The sequence below is a fragment of the Tympanuchus pallidicinctus genome, unplaced genomic scaffold, assembly GCF_026119805.1.
Source record: "Tympanuchus pallidicinctus isolate F22 unplaced genomic scaffold, pur_lepc_1.0 scaffold20, whole genome shotgun sequence".
Taxonomy (NCBI): Eukaryota; Metazoa; Chordata; class Aves; order Galliformes; family Phasianidae; genus Tympanuchus; species Tympanuchus pallidicinctus.
The window spans coordinates 777,116-802,707 of record NW_026294722.1 but is presented as its reverse complement, the minus strand read 5'-3'; the positions used below and the strand labels follow the sequence as shown (position 1 = coordinate 802,707).

General features: G+C 44.4%; 1 protein-coding gene across 2 annotated transcripts in view; it reads left to right on the top strand.

Moving 5' to 3' along the window:
* ATP9A (ATPase phospholipid transporting 9A (putative)) overlaps positions 1-25,592 on the top strand; it is a 52,558-nt gene that overhangs the window by 1,681 nt on the left and 25,285 nt on the right. The window contains exons 1-14 of one of the 2 annotated variants that reach the window (XM_052683423.1): positions 1,999-2,083; positions 4,557-4,701; positions 5,377-5,490; positions 7,775-7,883; positions 13,794-13,852; positions 14,681-14,732; positions 15,296-15,390; positions 16,535-16,615; positions 17,283-17,358; positions 19,957-20,033; positions 20,723-20,883; positions 21,620-21,762; positions 22,348-22,460; positions 23,966-24,178. In XM_052683423.1, the coding sequence (XP_052539383.1) occupies positions 2,043-2,083; positions 4,557-4,701; positions 5,377-5,490; positions 7,775-7,883; positions 13,794-13,852; positions 14,681-14,732; positions 15,296-15,390; positions 16,535-16,615; positions 17,283-17,358; positions 19,957-20,033; positions 20,723-20,883; positions 21,620-21,762; positions 22,348-22,460; positions 23,966-24,178 (1,479 nt within the window). In that variant the 5' untranslated portion in view covers positions 1,999-2,042. Of the gene's footprint in view, positions 1-1,998; positions 2,084-4,556; positions 4,702-5,376; positions 5,491-7,774; positions 7,884-13,793; positions 13,853-14,680; positions 14,733-15,295; positions 15,391-16,534; positions 16,616-17,282; positions 17,359-19,956; positions 20,034-20,722; positions 20,884-21,619; positions 21,763-22,347; positions 22,461-23,965; positions 24,179-25,592 lie in introns of those variants that run through there. The other variant, XM_052683422.1, reaches the window with a different exon arrangement.

Genomic DNA, 25,592 nt, shown 5'->3' with positions numbered 1-25,592 from the left:
GTCATCAGGACCTTCCTTCTGTTTCCTCTGAGAAAAACACAAACAAAGGCACTCACAAGTCATCTTTGTTTATACATGTGAAAATCTGCTGGTAACCAAGCTGTGAAAGGCTTCATTTTAACATAGACTGACTGCAGTTTCTAGCATGTCTGCCTTTTTCCCCAGTGGGGGCAAGTTCTTAGACAGATTTTGCTGGCTTGGTGTCTTCTGGAGTGAGAAATAGATTTAATTTCATGGACTGAATGACTTCATAGAAAAAAATAAAAAAGGAATAAATGCCCAATTCTCATACCTAATTCTCATACAGGCAGCAAAGGACAGGTGTCATCTCAATGCTGCTTTGATTACAGCCTCAGCTTGTAGTGTGCTTTGAAGAGCAGCCAGGGAGGAACTCGTACAGTAGCTTTGCAGAGATGAATAATGGTCCAGACAGCTGAGATCTGTGTTAGTGAGAGAAAGCATGTGCTTAATAAACCAATGGGAGTAGTGGTTATCTGTTCCGGAGCATAACTTTCATGTGGGCCTTCCTGGCTGTTGTCAGAGAGCGTGTGCTCTCTGTGCTTTGCAGCTGTACTCCATGAATTCAGCCACGTTTCCCAATGGCCTTGCAGCACTCTGAGGACCACTCAGATGTGTGCCATTTGGGAAGGGAGGATGGCACAAAGTGGTGGAGGATGGCGGTGTGGCATGGGAGCTTCCCAGGGTGAGCACTGATGGGAGTGAGCTGCAAGCTTCTGAAGCCCTCCAGGCGCTCCTTTGAGAGCACAGCAGAAGTTTTTCCCTAAATAGCTTATGGTCTCAGTCTGCAATCCTGCAAGGCTTTTTTTGAACCCAGCGAGCTGCTGTGCTCACCATGCCTCTGCAATGTAAAGAGGCCTTGATCCAGGAATGCGGGAGGGAGAACAGGGAATGAGACTGGGGAGGAGGAGCTTTACAGTCCGTGTTTGTGCTCTATGGGTCTGCTTAAAATGGCAAATTCCATTTCAAAGTCAGCAGAGGGAGATGGGAGCTCCTGGCCGCCTGCAGGTGGGTGTGCAGGGCTGGGCTGGGGTGCTGGCAGAGCTGGGCAGTGTGCCTGCCTGGCTTGGCTTGGTTCGTTTGTTTTTAATATCAGTAGGAAACTGTTTATATGCATTTAAAATACTGATATGCAGGAGGCTGGTTTGTAGGTTGCAGATCCTTAACAGTGTCACCTGTGAGAAACATGGAAATGTCATCTGAGAAACGGGATTGTTGGAGGAATGATTAAATATATGATGAGCTTCGGCACTGACTGGACTAAATCTACTCCAGTTTTAGGAAAATGTGGCACTTTTCCATTAGTTTTGTTGTGCATTCATAAGCTTTTTTTTCATTTTCTCTCTAAAATGTTTCTCTGTCCAACATGCTGCTTGGTGATGGCTGTTCATCACACATCTGACAGTCAGTCTATTGTATTACTGCTGCTTGCATCATTGCTGAGAGTGCATTTCTGTAGTGCTCCCTGTGATTGCACAGTGAGCCCCCATGACCTTCAGCAGCTCCTGTTCATTTAGCTCCCAGTGCAGGTGAAGAGCCACACTGCCTATAGGACTTGGAGTTTGGGAGGCAGTTCACTTCAGAAGAGATGCTTCTGAGCGATTGTCCTTTAGGGTGATTTCTGAGTCTGGGTTTTTTTTTGTTTGTCAAGCTGTGATTTAGAATGTGAATAACGTAACACAAGGGGAACTTCTTCATTTAAGCTGTCTTTGTAAACATTTTCATGTTTGTAAAAGTTTGCCATCCTTGCACATGGGTGTCCCAAGTCTGACACGTAGCACTGCAGCGCAGGAGAGTGCACACAGACATGGCTGTCCATGCCTCTGGGGTGCACATGGGAGGTAACAAGTGGCGTTTACTCAGCTTGCAACGTTGGCAGTGTAATACAGAAGGAGTCAGGTAGTGAAGTCATCCTGCCTGCACGTGACCCTGGGCTGTTTGTGGGATGTGCCATTGGTCTGTGGAAGAACTGAGTGCTGCTGCAGCCACTCCTGTTTGCGTAAGGCAGCCTGTAAGGACTGAGGATGGCATACAAAGGATTTTCAAACAGACCTTGTGGGCTTAGGTATGCATTCCTCATTAATGACAGCATCAGAGTTGAAATAAGTACAATGAGACTTGATTTTTTTTTTTTCTTTTCTGGGGAAATCATCTGAAAGAGTGGTCAGGCGCTGCAGTGGGCTGCCCAGGGAGGTGGCACAGTCGCCAACCATGGAGATGTTCAAGGAACATTTAGATGTTGTGTTGAAGGACGTGGTTTAGTGAGAATTATTGGTGACAGCTGGATGATTGGAGTGGATGACCTTGTAGGTCTTTTCCAGCCTTGGTGATTCTAGGATTCTGTGGTCATTCTGTGCTTAAGGGATGTCTGTGTTCCTACCAGCAGCTCTGCTGCTAGCAATGTGCCAGGCCATGCATTCACTGGCACTATTGGTGTGCAGGAATAACTGTTGCCTCTGACGTGCTGCACCCTTCTGCTCTGCATGCCCAGCAAGGCGCAGCAGTGCGGGCAGTCTGTGGGACAGAAGAGGAACAAGACTGGGGAAAAAGAGAGGGTTAAGTGCCATCCTGGGGAGGTGCTTTGGTTTAGAAAAGTAAGAATTAAAAACATTCTCTTTGGGGATTTCCCTGGACATACGTGAGATAAAGATCAGCCTTCATTGCCCTGCATGCTTTCCAGCTCAGAGCAGTGGGGAGGTGCCTGGTGGGATTCCTGGCTCTGCAGCTGAATGCTGTCACAGCACACAGCTTGGTCATTGCTGGTTGTAGTATTGTTGGTATTATTTCACTGGTTGAAAGTTGTTTTGTTTTCTTTCTGACAAATGCCTTTATGTTGCTTAGAAGCCATGTATTGAAAGGCTGTGTAGGAGACTTTGTAGGAGAAATGCTGGGTATTCTTAATTCAAATGTTGATACTTCTGGTACTTGCCTTTGAAAACTTGCTGAGCAGGAAGTTTTTCCTTTGTTTGTCTGATGAGGTCTTAGGTTTGCTTTCCCTGTAATTCAGGACATTGCGAAAGCTGTGAGTGTGGCAGGGCAGGAATTTCACAAACCTGTGACTCTTCATGGCAGATCCTTCCATGGCCTTTGTGTCTGTACTTAGAGCTGGTATTTTTAGGTGCATTCTCAAGCCTTATAGTAACACATCGTTTGTACATTAAAATTCCTACAGCACCGAGTGTCTCTGTGGTGGGAATGCTCAAGGCGGTTGTGGCTTCCATTGCAGAACATGTGTGAAAATTCGGGTCGTTTCACTTTTGAGAAGTTACATTGCACTTCCCTCCCTTCAGAGTTGCTGCCAGTACTGGAGGTTGCAGCACCCTTCAGGAAGGAGCAGTTGTAAGGGTTTTGCAGTGCTAGCTGTTAACTTCCTTCTAGGTCGACAGCACTGTAATGGTGTGAACAGCCGGGTGGAGCACACTGCTCTGAAGGTGGAATGTCCTGCTTACCTGGGCGGGTTCTCTCACTGTTTTCATGCACGTTCTAGACTAAATATTCTGTAAGTTACTGAACTTAACGTGACTGGAAGTCTGCTCTGGAGGTTTAGATATTGGCTTGACAATCTGCCCAGATGGCTGGAAATTTCTCTGGAGCACACTGGTGAAAATCACACTGTAAAAACTAACTGCCCAAGTAAAATATCTGTTAAACGACAGCAGTAGGCTGTTCAAGCTTCATCCTATTGTAAATATTTGGATGTAGGTACCTAGCTCCTGTGGCTGATGACTAGGATCCCTAAGAGAGGCCCAGCCTACAGAATAAACAAAGGTAACTGGTTTCAGATGGCTGGAAGGGCTGAGTGGTTCCCACCATAGCTGGAAGCACGTCCGAATGAAGCTGTGAATACCAGCCTTGTTCCTGTGGGCAAAGCCTCTTGTTTGGATTTCTATCATTCTGAGTTCACTGTAGTTAAAACATGAGATGTAGGCTAATCTTGTGTGATTTCCTCCATTACAGAAAAAAGGGATTTTTTTTTCCTATAGACAGTTTTATTTTTTTATTCAATCTGAACATCACTGTTTCATCTGTTATCCATTCAAACTTATTTGAGAGGCAAGTAACTGGTAAAATGACCATTTATCTTAGTACTTCATCTGCAAAGGAAAAGGAGAACTCCCAATTAAAAGATACCGACTTAATAAAATATATAGTATATAAAATATAAAAATATAATGAAATAAAATGTATGTAAAGTTTGTGAATTTGAGTGTCTCACACCACCATACCGTTTGCTCCATGTTGCAAACAGCTTTTGTGATGTGGGTATTGTACACAGTCATGTGGGGGAGAAAGATTTTTCTCTCTTGAGTTTTGTTAGTAAGACAAAGGTAAGTTTGTAGATCTGACCTGCTGGTTGGTGAGGAGGAGAGCTCCTGGTTTACAGGTGGTTTAATGTGGTGGAAAACAGGAGCAGATGAGAGGTGGCTGATGGAGGATCCTAGGCTGTTTGTCCTGGCAGGTGGAGAGGGCCTGGGGTGTGTGTGAGAATCATGGTTAAAGAGTAACTTCTTATTTAAAACCAGATGTTCCTCTCGTAGGTGCTGTGAGTGCTTACGATGCTGTGGGAGAAGAGACCCAAGGCCTCGTACGGTTTGGCTTGGCCATCCAGAGAAGAGAGACCAGAGATACCCCCGCAATGTTATCAACAACCAGAAATACAACTTTTTTACGTTTCTCCCTGGGGTAAGTGTGAGGAAAGGCACTTCCTGTCATCCTACCCAACGCTGTGCCCAGTTCCAGCGCTGTTACGGTAGGTGAGCACAGAAGCAAATGAGTGCCGTCTGCATTTAAGGGGTGAGGGGGGACCTGGTGCCTCTCACCTGCCGCTGCTGGGGGAGCAGCCTGCTGTGTGGATGGGCAGCAGCTCCATCATCCCTGCTGGAGCAGCTGGATCATCCATCCGGCACTTCTGGTAGCAGCAGCAGAAACAAGTCCAATTCTGCCCACTTTTAAAGTCAGAAAGCGGTCTCTGGTTGAGCCAAGCTTTCTGAGTTCATTGGCTTCTTCTGATGTCTATGGTGTGATTTTTTTGCAAACCAAATCCTGTAGCTAATGATGTTGCTGTTTGCTATGAGTGTCTCTTTGCAGAGTGAAGATAGTCAGAAGTTTAAAACCAAAACAAAACAACTTATTTGTGTTAATACTCAGGCCTGGCTGCATGGCAGTGTTATCCAATCAGGATACTATCAGCCGGGAAGAGTAGGTTGATCTTTAGAAAAGAGTTTCCAGGAATACTTTAAGACTACCCTAAGTGGCCATGTATGTATGAGCAGAAATGTTTCAGAACATTAGTGCAACCTGTATGACTTCCAAACTCTGTTATTGACCTCTTTTCTCTTTTTTTTCTGTTTTTGCTAGGTGTTATTTAACCAGTTCAAATACTTCTTCAACCTTTACTTCTTGCTCTTGGCCTGCTCGCAATTTGTTGTTGAAATGAGGCTTGGTGCCCTCTACACATACTGGGTTCCTCTGGTAGGTGATTTGAGGTTTGTTTACTTAAGAAACTTTCATTTCTTGACACAATTTCTTTTGCTGCCCTTTCTCCAGGCTGTAAGTTTGTACCTTAAATCCAAAACAAAACAACTGGTTAGCTGGCTGTTTCAGGCCCTGCTCTGTACATGTCACATAGATAGCTGCTCTGGCTTTGGGCTCTGTTTTATACAGCTGTCCCTGGCGTGTGAGAGGTCTCTGCCTCTACCTTGTTCATCAGTGGGATGCCAGCAGAGACAGAGCTCTCAAGCGCTGCGCGTGGTGACTGCAGAGGCATCAGGACTTTGTGTATAAAGTGGTGAAGTAAGTGGGGACCAGAATAAATACATTGCCCTGCTGATTTGTGTGTTGCTCACAGCTTCTCCGAAGGCAGGGTGTGCTGGTGGAGGGTCTGTGAGGGCATCTGGCCCTCCCAAGGAGCCCAAGCACTGCGAGCCCAGACCAGCCTGGTTACTGCAGCGAGGGACCAAAGGGCACCTCTCTGAAGTGACCTTAAAGAGTGGCCATATGCGCAACGGAGGCAAATTATGCTCTCCTGCCAAACAGTTTGACCTGCAGTTTAGGCGTAGGTCAACAGACTGATTCATGGTTTAACCACATTGTGCAAAACAAATGAGAGAAACCTGAGAAACAGCCCTGCGTGTAAAATAACTGCCATTTTTTAATATAAAAACCATATATGTAAATATAGAGAGACAAACCTGCGTAGCCTCGTACCTGTTCAAGGTGCAGATACTCTTTCCTTCCTCTAAACGTTTGCCCTTTTCTTCTGATAGCCACATGTTTCATCTGATCAAAGGAAATCAATAATAATCAGTTTTGAAGCAGAAACTCATATGCTGTCAAAGGATGTAATGAAGAATGGTTGTGTGGGGCTGTTAGATCTCTGAACTGCACTGCATGAACCAGCCAAAACAGGCAAATGCTTTCATATAAGTAGCTGTATTTTTTCCCCAGCTTTTATCCAAGTACAACTGTTATTTCTCTCTTTATGCAAATATCTTTCCTGCTGCACTTCAGCCTGTAGTGTTGCAGGATAGCTTTGATTCAGAAGGGCCTCTGATCCGACTGCTGCTCCGAGCAGAAACCAACTCAGGTTGGCTTCACTTACCTTCCTGAGCTTTGAAAATTTTGAGCTTAGAAATCCTTTTTGCTTTAAAGAAGCATTTTTAAAAAATCAACTGAGATTTGATTTTGGCAGCACAGTGCTCTCAGGCGCTGTTTGTTTGCTGTTTTGTGAAATGGTTGTGATAAAAAGTCCATGGCTCTATTAAGAGGGGCTGGGCTGAGGAGGGGCAGAGGGAAATTTTCATGCCTTTCAGGCTTCCAGTACAGAGAAATCCTTGGCGTAAATCCAAAAGAAGTAAAAGTGCAACTTGAGGACACAGCTGCCAAGGCTCTGTTCGTGTCAATGCCTGGGTCGCACTGCTTGCTCTCTCAAATTAGTACTTTTAATTCCGTTTGCAGTGCGAATCCAACGAGAATTTCACCAGATCCTATTCTATAAGTACACAGGAACTCCCTTTCTGGTTTTGTACAGGCAGTTGTGACTTGTCTGTGCCAGGTGAGCAACTGGGGTTTGGCTCAGGAGTGGCCAGAAAACAGCATAAGAAAGATCTTTGTTCAACACTGGCTGCTAGTCCCAGGGCTGGGGATAGGATGACCTGTGTGATGGCATGGTGAGACTGCACATGTGGGAATATTTTGAGGTCATTATTTGAAGACTCTTCAAGCAGCTAAAACATAAGCTGGAAATTCCAATGCTTTTTTTTTTTTCTTTTTCCTTTTTGAGAAGCAGGTAGGACTTTCTAGCTAAGCACACAGATGCAGATTGCACATAGGAGAGAAATGTTCACTGCTTTCTCAATTTGTTGGTTACCGGAATGAAAACTTCCGTGGTGGTGCAAAACAGCACTGTGGGGTGCAATGCTTCTCTGAAAAGGTTACCTGATGGCTTCCCAATTTCAGCATTTGCAAAAGCAGCATTGAATGCATTAAAGAAAATAAAAATAAATAGCCTTTCCTAAGGACTCTGCATGTACAATTTTAGTTAAGGGAATCAGACAGGCGTGTTGTAAAATCTGACCTGTACAGGTGATCCTCATCATTCTCCATGTGCCAGAAACGTTGCTTTTATTTGTGGCAGGAACCTTCATTCTCAGTTAATGGATGGCATCACTACTGATGAATACTTTGCACAGCACCTGTTAGAGGCAGATGCTTTTCTGCTGCCTTTCCATCCACTCTTTGCCCTGTTCCCTTTCAGGGATTTGTGCTCGCCGTTACGGTCATCAGAGAGGCTGCAGAGGAGATCAGGTGTTACATGCGTGACAAGGAGGTGAACTCGCAGATCTACAGCAAGCTCACGGGGAGAGGTGAGTGCTGGGTGGGCTGTGTGGGGCTGTGCTGGGAGCTGCATGGCCCAGGCACTGCTTGGCTGCCTGCAGGAGCTGCCCTGGGGCTCACCGTGCAGCCTGCAGCTGCTTCCATTGGGTTCCGTGCAGCTGATGGAAGCTGCATACTCTCAATGTTCTCAATTCTGGCATGGGCCAAACCTTTTCTCCAGATTACTGTTCCTTCTTGGTAGATTTGAGTAAGCAAAGGAAATTAAATCGGATGTGAATCACCTTGGGTTTCAGAGGTGGCTTTTCCCGGGAGGGGAACATGTTTTCCTTTCTGCAGAGAGAAGCAGTGCAGGAATGAGAGGAGGGAGGCAAACACTGCAAGCACACAGTAGGATGAAGCGGGCTGTAACAGATGCGTGCTCTTTGTGTTGCTGCTGTTCTCCTCATTTTCTCCTGTCCTTCCTGCCTGCGCTTCTTGCTTGGTCACAGTGTGGGTGAGAGAAGCAGATATACAAACAATTCCTATAAACTTGCAGTTCATATTCCTTGATGGCAACAACAACAACCGTGTGCCAAGGGAAGTGAGGAGGATCCACAGTGTCAGATTATTTGCACAAGCATTTTTCCAAGAAATCAAACTTCAGTCTGTGAAACTATCAGAAAACTGTCCTTTCTGCAAAAGGAGATTCAACGTGTGAGGGTAGAGGTGGGCCGTGTGGCTGTGCCCAGGTCTGGGAACCCTTCCAGCATGCCTACTGCAAACCAGAGTTCAGTGCAAGCACTCTGTCCTGATGGAGCTTGGATGTGCATGTTACATTTCAGGTGAATTTCTTGACGTACTGACACACTCCATCCCTTGTTGAAATGCAATACTGGTTGAGTTTCATAGTTCTTCTGTGACATGCATCATGCAGGCTTTTTACCACACCTTCTGTATGTTTCTGTAAGCAGTGACAGATGCAGTTCCTCAATATTGATAATATCTTCTCTTATTTTTGTTTGCATCTTCTTTAGCCCCTTCTTCCAGCAGTGAGGAATGCAGAGCCCTCACTTCCATGAGCGCAGGCTGCAGCTCTGGTGCTGCTTGCTGCCTCTGCCTCTTGTTGACGACTCTGTCACACATAACAAAGGCATTTAAAGTCTCATTTGAAACACTGAATGCTGCCTTGCTATAGTGGCTGCTAATACTGTGACAGTGTTGGTGACGCCATGGCTTTGTTTTTGAGAAGGGAATTAGCTGAATTTAAGCAACTTTTTTATTTTCAAGTGTCTTTGCTATAGAAGTTTACAGCCCTGAAATAAGATGCAGTGCACGAGGTGTGTTAGAAGTGCACAGCTTCCAACAGTTGCACTTCTACACTTTTAAAAAGCTTGCTTTTTAAAAAGTGATTGCTTAGGGCTGTGTATGTTTCACATGCTGGGAATTATGAGACATCTCCAAACTGGGGAATCTGAGTTTCTGAATATTAAATCCTCTTTTAATAACATGTTCTTACTACAACACTTAAAATGCTTGGCAACCAACAAAAGCCTCACCCAAGAGGGGTATACTACATCTATTTAAAAATATAAAAGAGTTGCCTTCTGGATTCTATTCAGTGATCTATAAGGGGCCTGACCTCTCCTTCAGTTCTTTTCATATTGCTATTACGTTTCCCATGAATGATTTCCCTTCCCCCAATCCTTTAACTTCTCTAATTTTGTGAAAGAACCCAAGGAGGATTGGCAGCTGGGCAGTGGTTGGAAATCCTAAGCCACTTTGTTTGTTATTAGCACACGGTTGGTGTAGAATCAGCAATGAAACCCTCGAGCAGCGTAGGTGAGAGCAGGAAAAGCACAGAAAATTATTTGTGATTATCAAGTTGGTGGGGGAGCAAAGCCATTTTCTGTCTTGTGTGAAGTTCAGCGTCTGTCAGTAGTCGAGCCTTTCAGAGGATGTGAACATCCACTTTTGAAAAGGCCACCGCAACTGAGAGGCATTTCTGACCGCAGCAGCAGTGTGTGATGCCAGCGTGGCTGGGGGTCGATGGTGGCTTTCTGAGTGCATGTGTCTGTGAGCAGCAGGAAAAGGTGGCTAACTTTCCAGCAGGAGCTTCTTTAGGTCAGAAGTAAAAGCAGCAAATGGAGCTTCTTTAGGTCAGAAGTAAAAGCAGCAAATGGCAAAGTTGGAGTTAAGTTGAGAACAGCTGAACGTAACCGTTAATTTTCAGTGCGGCTGGGAAACTCCGGGTAGGACTTGTTTTGTTCTTGTTTCGCAGCACAGTTTGTGCTTCGGGATACTGGCACAGCCCTGCAGTGCAGAGGGGCGCTGCTCAAAAGCCCTCTGGATTGTTGCTGGCTGGTTGAAGGCTGACAATAGTTCCACCGCTAAAGCCAGTGCTTAGGAGGGGGAGATTAGGTGAGGCATGATGCTGAGCACTGCTGCTCTTGGAGATTGGCAATAATGGATCTAATGGCTCTGTAGCTTTCTCCGTGCTATTTTTATTTCCCCCGAGTAATTGCACTAAGCTGCCATTAAGGTGACTGGAGAATAGTTTTCCCATCTTCAGCCTTACTCCCCCACAGCAACATCAAGGCTGAGAGTACATTCTCTGGTGTAAATGAAGTCAGGGTGACTGAAGCACGGATGTGCATAAACATACTGAAGAATCAATCAACAAAACTGCTCGTGTGCTGTTCTGAGTGAGGGTGCAGTAAGCACAGATATGAGGGCTCCAGTCCCCGTGCAGCCTAGCCCTGCTCCTGTGTGCAGAGTCTGTCGGTGCTGGGGTTGCTCACCTTGGTAAGCCTTGCCAAGCTGCTTTCTTTTGTAGAGGAAAGATGAGAATCCTCTTTGGATCACGTTTTATTTTGAACATGGTTGCTGAATTGCAGTGTCTGTAGTGTTCTTGGAGGGCGGTGTGATGCAGGGCAGGCAGATATTTTCAGTGTTGTTTCAACATCATAAGACAAATCGCTCTGAACCTTTTTTCTCCTCCACCATTACGCTCCGTTTACGTTCCAAAATGATGAACCAGTGGCTTGTAGCTTTTTTTTTTTTTTTTAAATAGAAAGCTCTTTCTTTAAAAGACAGTTGTTTGGATTGTAATAAAAAATAATCAAATTTCAATCCCCTATTCATAAACCTACAAACCTCCTTGTGTTCAGAAGGCTGTGAGCTGACTTTCTGCATGATAGAAAGCTTAGAACCGTGCTCACAAATTCTTGGTTTGTTTTTCTTCTCTCTCTCTCTCTTGCCCTCCCTGGGTAACACTGCATAACAGAGAGAGACTCCACAGAAAGGAATGGGAGGAGACCTCCTACCGAGGGGTGCTCCTAAAGATACAGATCATTGGCATTTACCAGCCATACAAAAACAATATTTTCCCAACCCCTCTGAGCCTCGCTCTGCAGTTTATACAGCATAAAAGCCACAGAAGCCCAAAGTTGGGTGCAATGCATTCGAACCACCTTTCGTTTCTTGGCATGCATTCAACTTGTGTCAATAAACTGCTCTGTAATCTTCAATGCCAGATGAACTATTTTGAACTCTGCCTTAGCTGTGCACATCTATGGTGAGATCTTCAGTGCTCATGTGACAGAAAAAGGCATTTCTCCTGGCTGAATACTTTAAATAATCTGCTTTGTGGTATATCCTTGCACTGCAAATTTGGTGATGATTCCAAAGGCCATAGATAAAGTTGCAGCAAAGTGCTTGCATTCTAAGATCTCCTTTCTGGCTTTTATGAAAACCAAACAATTCAGAATGAAACAAGAATCACATTTTTTTTCCTTACCAGAAGAGATCAGAACTAGCTGCTTTTCTGTGATTGTGCTAACAGACCTGGGTGTTCCTAGAAAGCCCTTCTGAGTGCCTTTATAAAAGCAGCTATTTCTTATTACAGGCACACTTTAATAACAAAGCAACGTTGGGAAATGAAGCTGTTGTGTTATTAGCTAGTTTCTCAAATGTGTGAGAAAGCATCTGATGTGTAGGAGCTCGTTTCCCCGCAGAAGGAGAGAGGTATTGCAGAATTCCCAAGATAAAATAAAACCGATTCGAGTAAGTTGCTTTATGGGAGCCCTGAGTCAAAGGAAACATCTGGTCCTGCGCCTTCGTGGTGGGACATATGGTGCAGACTGCAGGGATGTCATCCACGAGAGGCCAGGGCTATGCTGGGAAGCAGAATTGGCTCTGCTACCTAAAAAGGGCATCTCACATATGTATACGGGAGTTGTGAAAGCATGCAGTGCTTACAGAGCTCCTTTTGCTTTAAAACAGCTGATGTCGGGAGGGTTATTGAGCAAGGCAAATCTGTTCCAGTTGCTTTTTAGAAAACATTTTGGAGCAGGTATTGCTGTTTTCAGAGTAGTGATGCAAAAAGCCCTTTAATGCACGTAATGATATGAAACAATTGTGTTGTAGCTTTGTCAGAGTATTTTTTTTTCTTCCAGCACAACTTTATTTCATTAAGGAAAAGTGATACAAAACCAAACTTCCATCCCCGAGCCCTGCAGGAAGCATTTCTATACTGCCAACCACCAACAGCATCCGTGCGATCTTTAGGAGGGAGTCCCCCGTAGGGTCAAAGCAGGGCACCTCTCCTCCCGTGGGCTGTGCTGCACAGGGGTTGCTGTGCTGTGCTGTGTGGGATTCCAACCTTCTTTGCACAGAGGAATATTCCAAAGCACTTTTTGTTGTTCCATGAATAACCGTCCTAAAAGGGGAGGAAGAGATGTTATCTGTCAGACCCTTTTAGTGTCAGAGCACCTAGCTTTGGATGGCTGTGCAGAAGGCTGCCAAGGATGCTTTTTTGCATCCTCTTGGAGCACAGCTTTTCTTTTCAAGCCTCTGCGTAATGGACTCTTAATCCCTGGTGCTTTTCCTGCCTGGCAGGGATGTTTTTAGCCCAGCATTCATTTTGTTTACCTTTTTTTAAAACAAACAAACAACCCAAAATATAAATCTCCCCCGTGGCAAAACCCAGAATCTGCCGAAGACCTATGAGATATTTGTGAAATGGGCCATGACTGCTTATAATTTGTAGGAATAATTACAGCATGCAAGGAAGTCTGCATTTATTAGCAGCAGTGATGAAGCATGTTGTTAAGCACACAGTGTGTCACCAAAGCAGCAGGCTGCCAGGAGCCCAGAAAGGCTTTCATTGTTAATTTGGAGCAGAAACACTGAAGCATATCCTGAGAAGGATGCTAATGAAGGGACTGCCAGTAGTAAAATCCCAGTGACCTTTGTGCTTTGTGCTAATTTCTGCTCCCCCTCCCCTCCCCCTTCTCCTTCACCCCTGCACTGCTATCTGGCCAGTTAGCCCTGAATGTGGAGGTACAGGAGGAGTGCTGTCTGTGCCAGGGCGAGCTGCCACGTGCCTTCCCCACTTCTACCCAAATCACAGCACCTTACAGAAGCTTTTGTTGAAGTAAAACAGACACAGAGAGGCAAGGTTCAATTTAATGGATTTTTAAATCGCTAGTTAGTTTGAGAAGGCAGATCAGGAGCTGGCTAGCGATCCGAAATTACTAGCCAGTTGTTAAATTAACCCTCTGTTCGGAGCAACTGCAAAGAAAGGAGTACACAGATGTGTTCTGTAGCGCCTGCTCTCTGCAGGAGTGGTTTGGGCTGTGTCCCTGCGGAGGTGAAGGAGAGGAAGCTGAGGTGACCAGAGACAGCGCTGTGCTGCAGGACAGAGCGAGCCTGCTTTTGAACATGTGCCCATTTTAGTTGTGGCTTTCAGGTCCCGGCTTGAGGAGCTGAGCTTTAGCTTTTCAGCCACCTGGGGAAGCAGCAGGTGGATCAGTGTTGCAGTTTTCCTGGTTTTGCACCATTGCCTGGCACGTGCTGAAAGTGTTTCCCGAGTGCTGCGGTGTCAGAGCTGTCACTGGGGTGATGGGCAGCAGCCCTGCCCTGCTGCACGGGGCTGTGACACTGCTGTCTTCCCTCTGCAGGGACTGTGAAGGTGAAGAGCTCTAACATACAAGTAGGAGACCTCATCATTGTTGAAAAGGTGAGCCTTTATGTGCGTCTTCTTTGTAAAGTGCTTTTCTTGGAAACTGAGGTATTTGATTTATGACAGGCTTACAGTATTGAGTGTTGGATAACACAGTATTTAGTTACTTTCCAGGGTCTGCCTGGCCCTGGAAATAGCATCACTGCCTTTACAAATCAGATCTCAGAATAAGAGCCTATAAGCAATGTTTTCTGATCTCCTCGTAGCAAGACAAAAAGGCTCCCTGACCCTATCTTTGACTGCTGCACACAGGTTAAATGTCTGATACAAATACAGCATACAACACCAAAATGTGTTTGGTATAACCAACACAAAGGTGGAGGGACAGATCCATTTGTGGGCATTGGGATGTACCTTTTCCCCTTTTTTTTCCTCCAGTTATTTTCTTCACACTTTCTCCATGCAAGCAGCTGTGTCCTCTAAAACTGTTAGTCTGAAAATATTCAGTAAAAAAAAAAAAGCATATATACCCAAATCCTGGTACCTGTAGGCCCCAGGTGCGTGCCTTCCTCCAGCATAGAGCTTCCTTGAAAGGAAACTGGCATTGGTTTAACATTTCTTCTGACCTCCAGAATTATCACTAGCTCTTTTGTAAAGCTAGACGTTGGCCAGTCTGGTCAGTGGGAGCTGGCTCCGGTTGTTATTCTGCACTCGGGATTCTGCAGGGAAGTGAGCTTAGGATTCCAAGCAAAATGAATACCAAGCTTCAGTTTGACAAAGAAATGCTCTTTCTCCTCCGTAGCCTTTGCTCGTGGCCGGGGCTGTGAAGGAGCTGTGCACGCGTGTGGGGTGTGTGCACAATAATGGCCTTTCTTCTTGTAACAGAACCAGCGGGTCCCTGCTGACATGATCTTCCTGAGGACGTCGGAGAAGAATGGTAAACATCTGGAACCAATTGTCAAAATAGCCATTAACCTTTCACTGGTTGTTTAGAGAAAATTGTCTTTTGAAAACGTGAAAGAAATAGATAATAGTAAAATTTTGAAGAAATGGGGAATTCAAAGGCTTTCAGGGACCACCAGTTCTCAGGATGTTACACTCTGGCTTTGTTTGCTAGTCCAAGAACGTAGGTAGTTGAATCCAGGGTGAATGAGGTCACAAAATGCCATGCGTTGTAAATGTAAATCATTTTACGTGCTGGTCAGGTTTGTTTTGTTAAGTGTGGAATAAGGAAACGCTTGATCTGCATGTTTACAGAGCATGATGACTAATTTCAAATGTCTTAAAGATACAGAGCAGAATCTCACTGTACTTTGAACTGGCGGGAGGAAATAAATGTGTGGTGCAGGAGTATAATTCATCTATTCTTACCGTATTAACAAGTATTACTTTAAATCAGATACTGTTTCCAAAGAAAGAAAGATGTCCTAGAAACAAAACCATTCTGTAAGCTGTAGGTGTACCTACGTGAGGGCACTCATGGCTGTGGATGCTCCCCAGGGTCTTGCTTCCTTCGCACTGACCAGCTGGATGGTGAGACAGACTGGAAACTGCGGCTGCCGGTTACCTGCACCCAGAGACTGCCAACCGCCTCTGTAAGCTGCCTGCTAAACTCACTTGGGTGGAGAGGTTTTGGTCAGCCAGCTGCAAATGTTCCTCTGCTTCAGTTAATGGCTTTGAGAAACAAGTGAACGCTGTTTTGCACAGGACTGGGTGCGCAGTGCAGGTTCTGGCAGCAAAGAGAAGATTTGGGGCAGGGTGAGGCTGGGTGTCTGTGGCTGTCGGGCAGAGCTGCACAGCGAGGCTGTGCTGACCCTGCAGCAGGACATGGCTCATGGGGGAATGTTGCTCTCCCCTCCAGAGACCACTGCAGTAACTCGGCGCAGGACAGGTATTGTTGCAGGACAGGTGCCTTGCTGCTGGTGCACCTGAAATGCTCCCTTTCCTCCTGGATTGCAGTATACTCAGAGACACGACTCATGCATTTTCATGAAACGGCTCTGGAAGTTCATGGCTCACCTTTGTGAAAGGAGGAGTGACCAGTGGTGCTTCCCTGTATGATCTGAAACAAGCGTTTAGCCTCCGCTACATGTGCTGTTTCCCAGCTAAACTGCTCTTTAGCTAAAGTAGGTTCCTCTGGCTCAGTACTCTCTAGCTAAAGTAGTTTGTCTTCAAAAATTAAAAAAAAAGGAAAGAAAAGAAAGAAATCTGGGTAGCTGTTTTATTGATGTTGTCTGTATAGTTGCAGGAAGATTATTTTATACCAAAGCTTAGAAGCAAAACATTCAATCTGTGAAGTGAATAGCTCACCTGGAGTCAGCATTGGAAACACTGTTCAGAAGTGACATATCTCCTTGTCGCCATGCAACTGCTCCCAGTGCCACTGGCATCTCAAGCTAAATGTTGAGAGTTAGGATGTTCCTTGGTTACCTTGGAAGATCCAGACCTTCTTTGCTAGGAAGCGATGTGTTTGTTAGGCTCCCTTGAATTTTTTTCAGGCTGCATTTGTTTTTATGGGGCACTAACAACCAAGTAACTCCCAGGAGTCTCTTTGGTTTCAGACCAATGAATACGAGCAGGTAAATGCCTTCAACATGCTGGTATAATGGTTATATTTTCTGTTAGGTAGTTGGGCTCAAGAAAATAGTATGATTTAAATAACTTGAAGTGTTTTGTTAGAACCATTTGTATATTCTTAAAACGTGCTTGTCTAAATGCCCCAAACACATCTGTGTTTAGGACCTGCTGCAAATCCGGTCGTACGTATATGCAGAAGAGCCCAACATTGATATACACAATTTTGTGGGAACCTTCACAAGGGTAAGTCCTACTTACATCTGCTCGAATTAATGAATGTACTGTCTTCTGTGCCAACCTGCTGAACACCAGCAGGATGCCAGACTTCTTTCAGGAGAAACGTGAGGTCATGCTCTTCCTCGTGCCTTTTCTCTCACTCTCTTTTCTTATTTTCTTTTCCCTTCCGTAAAATACATGAAATAAATCTGAAACAAGAATGTTGTTTTCAAAGCTTTGACTTGGCAACAGTGTCATGGGCTGTTTGTGACGTGGGACCTTCCACTGCTGGCATTAGGTCTGAACGTTTGGACTGAGGTTGGTAGTTTTGTATTCATGGTGCTCGGAAGGAAATCAGCACTGCTGCAGTCTCTGTAGGGTTAAAACCCTTTGCCTGTGAAAAAGCACGGATTCCTGGTGAGCTTCCCACTAATCCCTTTCTCTTTTTTAATGCATAGAGGCTTTCAGGAGGAAGTCTGTCTTTATACATTTTCGTCCAACTCTACTTTCTGTACTGAAATCAAGTGATGCTTTTCAACCTAGGCAGAGATCTCGCTGGGTTAATGAAAATCCTCCATCTCTCCTAGAAGCCCTCTGCTGACAGAGCATCACTCTCCAAGCACCCCTGTGTAAATCCAACAGCCTATTGCCTTTTAAATTACTGACACAGTGTCTTATTTTCCCCCCATTGTAGGAGGACAGTGACCCTTCTGTGAATGAAAGCTTAAGCATAGAAAACACCCTGTGGGCCAGCACAGTGATTGCATCAGGTAAGGTGGAGGCACGTGTAAATTATTTTTAAGGGAATATGTTAACAATTTTTAAAGGTCTTTTTCTGATAGAATAATAATATCTGTCAGTTGGAGAAATTAGCAGTGGGAGTGAGGTTTCCCACTTGTCCTAACACCTCTGGGGAGCCGGACTGGCAGCTAATTGCCTCTTGGACATTCCTAGATGAGAAAGAATTGGAGTGGCCTTTGGGCACTTCTCTAGCATCTAGGACCAGAATAGCACTTAATTGCTCTTCGCATTGACATCCTAATCTGTAACAGAAATGGTGTCAAATAGATTCTGGTAACAGAAGCTAAGATGAAAGATTTCCAGGTAACTGCTTCCACTGAGTTCATCTTACATAATTTTAAAGAAGGAAAAAAAATAAGATCTTTGACACATTTTAGTGCATGTGTACGATAAGCTTGAAGGCCTGAAATTAATCAGTGCCCTCCTGCAGAGGCTTGTCAAAGTAAAAGCCTTGCTCCTCTCCTGCCTAGCATGCCTGTCAGGACTACAGGACAGCACTCACTGGGGTTGTAGCTGCAGAGAGGAGGGGCTTTGCAGTGCAGTACCACAGTGTGCCTGGGATTGGTGATAATGGGAAGGAACGTGAACTCTGAAAGATTTCTGTGAAGTACTGGAGAGATTTTCATTTTCCCTTTTAAAAGCAGAACATATGAATAGATTTTATTCCTTTATGTTTCCATCTATCCCTGCTCAGGATCTTCTTTGACACATATTACAGTATTGTTGTGACCAAAGGGCGCTAAAAACCTGATCATCTGCATACAGTTGGGCCAAGTAAATAGTATTTATAGATTAGTAATTACTATGTTGAAGGTTTCTGCCTTCCTGCTTTCTGCTTGCAAACACCTTGCCTGGGGCCGGGCGGCTTCCAACACCCACAGGCTGTGTAATGCACTGCTTCAGTCCATCCTGCTTTGGGGCAAAGCCCACCCTCCTTCCTAAGTAAGAGCAAAGCTATTTGTACAGATACCTTTGAGAGTTCAGCTAGAAAGAATACCATTTGCAGGTATTTTTACCATTCCAGCTGGTGAGTACAACAGTCTGTCTTGGATAGCCATAAAACAATCAGAAATGTTCTGTTTACACGCACCAGCTTGTCTTCACGTTGTTTTCCAGACCTGGTAGATTTTATCCCTCAGTTTGACTGACTCGACTGGTAGAAAATCCATTTTTGTTTCTCCTATGGCAGTAATAAATAGCATGTTGCAGTTTGCTTCTGCAAGAAGAAAACGTGAATGTCGTTTTTCCTCTTCTGTAAGCTAACACTGTGAAGTCGTGGTGCTGCCATTGCTGGGGCAGCCCTTGCCTGTAGGATGGAGCAGAGCTATGTGACTTTCTCCATCTGCTGCTGTGGTCGGAGGGTCCGACTCTGACTGTTCGCAGCTGATTTGGAGTAGCTGTGCCATCTGCTGATTTAGTAGTGGTGATCTTACCCCTCCTGCCATCTGGCTACAGTGATGTGTTTTACTTTTAAATTTTTTTATTATTATCTCCAAAGGAATGTTTCTCAGCATTTTTAGTAACTGCCTCTTTTGAGTTAATCTTATTTAGAAATAATACACTTTCAGTTTAATGCAATTGTTAAAATTTTGGTCATTAGTGGCAGCAGCAGAATAGTGGTGCATAAAATGGCAATGTGTCAGCAACAGCACTCTTCTTTTTTTTCCCTCAGTGGTGTTTTTATCCATTTTTATAGACCTGTAAAATTTTCTTGTAGCAACCAGCGTTGGCAATAGCAGCTTTTAGACTCGTGACTGCAGCTACTTTTTGCAAAGTCTTTAAGAGAAAGCTGTAGAAAACCATGGATTTATAACACAGTTTGGTACAATAGTTCTGCAAAAAGGGAGAAAAATGCTTCTCTCAGATCTCTAGAAACTGCAGGACATAGCATTAAAATACATGGGCTCCCAGCAGCTCCATCTGTTGCAGTAAGGTGGGAGTTGGTATGATTCACCTTTCAGGAGGAACAGCAATTAAAGAAATACTCAGCTAAGACACAGATTTTAAAATAAGTTAATTCTGTCTTTAAAGCATTTGGAATTTGTTGGTTTTACTCTGATTGTGGCAAAATTCAGCAAGAAGGAGCAATCATATCCCAAAGCACCCATTTCATGCTGAAGTAAGGCACGTTTAGCACCCCTAAGTGGGATTTGGGGTGGTGGGAACAAACAATCCCTCCTCCTTCTCTGTTTTTATTTATTTATAGTCATAGTGACAAATAACTTCAAAAGGGATGGGGGTCAGGAAGAGACAAGCCAGCAAAGCACATGGCTTCTCTCTGCATGCTCCTCAGCTGGAGCAGCTTATGATGCTGCGAGTCCAGCCATAAGGGCAGTGTGGTTGGAGACTTGCTGACTCCTAGTAGGCTGTCTTCTGGTCAGCATCTGTGTTTGTATGGATTCTACTTTTCAGATAACTCACCTTTCTAGTCCTTGTTACCATTGCTTTAGGAGTTAACCTGCTGAAAGTCTTTTCAAAACTGAAGGCTTTGGATCTGGCGAGCATCTTTCAGAGGAGGCAAGCAGAGGTTGTACTTCTTAGGCTGATGTATATTCTGCTTTGTTTAGGTACTGTTGTGGGAGTTGTCCTCTACACTGGAAGGGAACTGCGCAGTGTGATGAACACTTCAAACCCAAGAAGTAAGGTAGGGCAAGAAAGCAGTATTGTAATAACTAAACTTGGCAGTAATTTATCACTAAACAAAGGTAAGTCCATCCAAAGACAGACTTTAGGGACAACATCAGATGAACAGGGATTTATATCTTTCAGCCTCCTGTTTAAGACAGCTGCCATACTGCCATATCAGAGCCCGTTGCCATCTTTCTTTCCTTTGAGCCTGTTGTACATGTACCTGCTTGCTTTTTTAACACTGCTGGTGCTTCATAACTAATGCTGATGACTTACATGGTTATAATTAAACAGTCCCAGGTAGAATGGGAAAGCTTATTTTGCTGTGTTCTGCTGTAGCAAAGCTAAGGCAGGGAGTGGGGGTGTTTATACAGTCTGCAGCTTTTGACAGCATGAGTCTTTTCTCACCTCTTCATGCATTTCTCAGCTTCCAAAGGATGGAAATCCTATTTAGTAGGGACTCCTATTCAGTAATCTAGTGTTTTAGTATCTAGTAATCTAGTATTCATTTAGTACTTAGTAACTTAATAATTGCAACAATATTGTTCATAAATTCAAATATGTTTGTAGCGTTTTAAATGAAAAATAAACATTGACTGGTGAGGAATGGCTCTTTGAATACAGGGGCTCATTCCTTTTGTGAATATTAAATTGAGCTGAGAGCTCCAGTGGTGTGATGGAAATGTCTTGATTTTATTTCTTTAGATTGGTCTCTTTGATTTAGAAGTGAACTGTCTCACCAAGATCCTGTTTGGGGCCCTGGTGGTGGTCTCACTTGTCATGGTGGCCCTTCAGCATTTTGCTGGCCGTTGGTATCTTCAGATCATAAGATTCCTCCTCCTGTTCTCAAACATCATTCCAATTAGGTGAGTCAACTCCTAATTCTTCCCAGCAAGATACTGCTTCCTTTGCATCTTCCTCCCTGCTTCTAATGTGAACAGACACATAAAGTCTCCTGTATTCCTTGTTTGACAACTGAACAAATTTAGAAATAGAAATTCTATATATAGAATATAAATAGAATTGCTGTTTGAATAGAGGAGTTGCTTTGTTGTTCCTGCTGAGTTTAAGTGTTTTCATCTGCCCACTGTCTGAGCACCCTGGTATAGGCTGCAGGCCAGGGATTTAAGTCCCTGCCTCTGTGTTTGGACTGCCTGGTTACTCTGATAAGAACAGAGGAGAGATATTTATAGAACATAGGACCCAAATGCCTTTAAAGGGACTGAAATTTTCATATTTAATTGCACCATATCAATAAGCAGATCGTTATTCTCAGCGTAGGCCTGGGATTCGGTTCCATTTCTAACCTGCTGTCCCCTTATCAATCACAGTGTCCTTACTTGTCTACGTTCATCATCCTCACAGATTCATCTGCTCTTCTCCACGTAATTCTGCCATATATCTTTTTGAATTACGGTACCAGTGCAGCAGTGTGCAGTTCTCCCCATCTGCTGCCCAACCACTCATTTTGAACATACTCCTCTTTGGCTGCTCAAATGCAGTAGAGAAGCCCTGTGCTTTCATTACACTGTGGCAATGCATAGCGATTTTTTTCCAGAGTTTGACTTCAGATCCACTTTTTCTCCCTTTGCTCCTCCATAGTTTACGTGTGAATCTGGACATGGGAAAAATTGTCTACAGCTGGGTGATCCGCAGAGATTCCAAAATCCCTGGGACCGTGGTTCGATCCAGCACTATTCCTGAGCAGCTGGGGAGGATATCCTACTTGCTTACAGATAAAACAGGTATCTGTGTAGAAAATATAGCTTTGAGTCATGGTATGTTGTTGTTGTTTGGCTTCTGAAGAATGCTATTAAACCCAAGGTTGAAGGTAAATGTAAAAACCACTTTTAGAGTTAGGTTTTACAGCTGGATGAAGGTAGCCTAGGTGTATGGGCAGAAACATGCAGTCAGTCTGCCCGCTGCCTTCCTCACTGCTTACAGTTGGGCTGATTCAGAGGACTAAGCTGTAATCAAAAGCTTTGTCCCACATAAAATCCTGGTCCTGTTCCAGTTGTTCCCAGAAGTTGTTTTTGGTTGCAGCAGGACCAGAGCTATGCCTGCAGCTTATCCTGGCATTGACTTTTGGGTGAACGATCTCATTCTCACTTAGTGGTATGTGAACGTGCACCACAACTTCCAGGGGAATTTGCCCTGAGATTTCTAATATTGTCACCTTTAGCCTCAGCCTGTGCTGAGAGCCTGGTGCAGTGGTCAATCCCAGTTCTGGACCAGTTTCTCTTGTATTTGGGATACAGCAAGGACAAGATCATGCCTTGCAGAATAGGAATGTTGGTCCACGTTCCATGTTGATGCTGCTTCTGTTACAGGAACGCTTACACAGAATGAGATGGTCTTCAAGCGACTTCATCTGGGCACAGTGGCGTACGGCCTTGACTCCATGGACGAAGTGCAGAGCCACATATTCAGTATATACACACAGGTAGAATTAAATTGGATTGCTTAACTCTTCATTCACATCAGCTTTCCAGGTTACCAGACTAATGATGAATTAATCTGACAGGGATCTGCCTCTTGTATGTCAGTTTTTGGAAAAATCAAAAGGTGATTAGATACCTAATACATAAATACTAACCTGATTGCATTTTACATTCACTCATAGCTTGTTTCTCATCCATTATTCTTTAGATTCCAAGTGCCATAGTACTTGCATGGGCCTGCAAGTGCATGTGCTGTGTCCTGAGTTCAGGTTGTAAAATAGGGTACTTTTATTTAGTTATTCACCACTTACAGAAACCACAGCATTTGCTTCACTGGGAAATTAACACCAGGTAACTTTTACTGGGTTAAGTTGCTGTTTGAAATGCTGTGTACTGGGGAATTAATATAGGAAGAGGAGCCATCAGTACTGAGTAAGCAGTAACAGAGAACTGTACTTAAAGAAACTAAAAAAAACCAACAACCAAAACACAAAAAAACCCCAGGCTCCAGATTTATGTTCTGTCAATTCATACTCAATCTCCAGAGAAAACTTGACTATCAGTTAATTATTTGCCAACATTTTCAATACTTATCAAGAATGTTTTGACGGCTGCCTGTCCTGCTATGAGGATAGTGCTGCACGTTGGTCCAAATGCCCTTCAGCACCTTCAGGGCTTTACTGTGTTTGGTTTGGTTGAAGCCTGTCGCAACAGTGCTGATGAGCTGGGTAGTAAATCAGAAAACCTTGTGTGTTGTAATCACTACAGTGTGGGAAGTAGCACTTGGCATTGCACTGAAGGACGTGTCTCACTCAGCAGTTATGGCTGTGAAGTGAGATCCCCGGTAACGAGAAGCATTGGCAGGCAGCGATTCATTTGGAAATGTAGTCCTTATTCTTTGCTCTTATTTTTACCACGTTGTGGCCTTTGACCTGGAAGCGAAGCTTTTGTCCTCTTGACACTAAAGGTTAACAGAGCAGGAAACTGAATTGCTGCGTGTCCCCTCTTCCATCAGGATAATTTAGTAATTGTGCAATTATCTGACGAGTCCCATTCTGGTACTAAAAATAGTATTAAAAATTAAATGAATGCAATTAAGATTTTCTAGGTCCATACAACCCATCTGTTTTCTGTTTCCAGCAGTGCTCTTGCACGTGGAACCCGGCCGAGGCACTGATGTGTGGGGGCACAGCGGTTTCACCAAGTCCTGTGACCCTGGCCTGGCACCCATCAGTGCTGGGCAGACCTGTGTCCGTGCGCCCTTTTCTCATGTGTTTTCTAACAGCAGAGGTGATTTTGTCCTGCATACCTTCCTCCATCAATGACACTGATAAACAAGTTGCGCGGTGCTCCCAGCGGTGATCAGAATCACAGTGCACAACGAGCACGTTTCATCCCGAGGGACATGAGAGTTTGCACAGATTACGTATTACGTGGTTTTCACTGAGTGCAGTCTCAATCAGAGTCGTTTTCTCTGCAGTGAGACTCTCTTCTCCTTCCCCATAAGCAATCTCAGGAGCCGCCCGCTGTGAAAGGCCTGGCCTTGGCCACCAAGGTGCGTAAAACCATGAGCAGCCGCGTGCACGAGGCGGTGAAGGCGATCGCGCTGTGCCACAACGTGACGCCGGTGTACGAATCCAACGGGGTGACGGACCAGGCTGAAGCTGAAAGGCACTACGAGGACTCGTGCAGGGTGTACCAGGCCTCCAGCCCCGATGAGGTCAGTTGGTAGAGTTCAGCTCATGTTCCCACACTCGTGTTTCGTCCGGGATGTATTTCGTAGGTAATAAATTCGGTTCCCCTGACAAAGGTGGAAGTTGTGCCGGGTGGCCCTTCTCTCTGAGGAGGCATCCCTTCCTGTGTGGGTGAGACGGACCTGGGGCAGCTCTGCAGGATGACACACGTGAGCCAGAGGCTCACAGCCTTTGGGCTGTGCTGTGCCATCTTCCTCCAGCCCCATATCCAACCAGGGCTGTGCGTGGTGCTGCAGTGGAGGCGAACTCTGTAGCTTGTTGCTGAGCCTTTTACTGGTGCTTTGTGGACATACCTTCTTTGATGTCTCACAGTTTAGAAAAAGCTTTCTATTCATTCGTACAGTTACACATGCTCTGTACTTTTGGAAGGCTAAAGTCTTACACTTTCCATAAGAATCCTACTGAGATCACCCATTTGATGGATTCTTCCATTTATTGTCAAACAGACTTGCCTCTGATAATAAGCTTTCCTCCTCTGGCATCAGAAGAGAAACTAGCTTTCCTCATAGTTAGCGATGAGAACTTGTTTGTAAATAAAGGAATGTATTGGCTGAAGTCCTCAAATTGCCACTTTTCAGAAATGTGTGTGCAGGTATTATTGAAAGATTGGCATAGAGCTTCCACGTTTTGTGCCATTCAAAACATTCCCTGTAGATTTTTGTTTCTTCCCAGGCAGGCAGCTCATTCATTTCAGGTTGTGTATCTTGTCTGTATTATACAAAAGCTGCATCTTTGCTTTCCCCTGTTCCATTGAAGTGCCTGTAGTAACAACAAGCGCTTGGCCCTCTCTGGCCTGGGAGCTGGTGAGATCATCACACCCACAGTCCAGGTCTGTTTTGCTTACCTGCTTTTCTCCTCTACTGTGTTGCTCTCCCCCATGAAGGCAGCTTTACAGAAAGCAACTGCCTCTGGATTGAAATGAGATCTGAATGATTTCCAGATGGTAATTTCTGTATTTGAGGGTTTTTGTTTCCTTTTCCTAAAGCATTCACTGGCTGCTTTCTCACAGATCCTCAGTTTATTTACATTTATACTATGGTATATATATGTCAGTGATTTTTTTTTTATTGCGTTATTCTGTCTTTAAAATATTTATGCAGCAATTTGTCTCAAATACCAAAGGAATTATTGTTTGTTTGTTTATTTTACTATAGCATGATGACTAATCCTTCCAGTATTTAATTTCTATTTTTCCTCTCTCCAAATGTCTTCAGTGGAGAATTACAGTGCATTCGGAAATCAGATATGCTTTGTTGCACTGAAGAAAACTTTTCTGTGGGTCTTAGATATACAAATATTGTTTAGACATCCTCTGTGCATGTCGCTCTAGATGGTACAAAATGCAGGATCAGCACAAGTCAAGTCCTTGAGAAGAGAGTG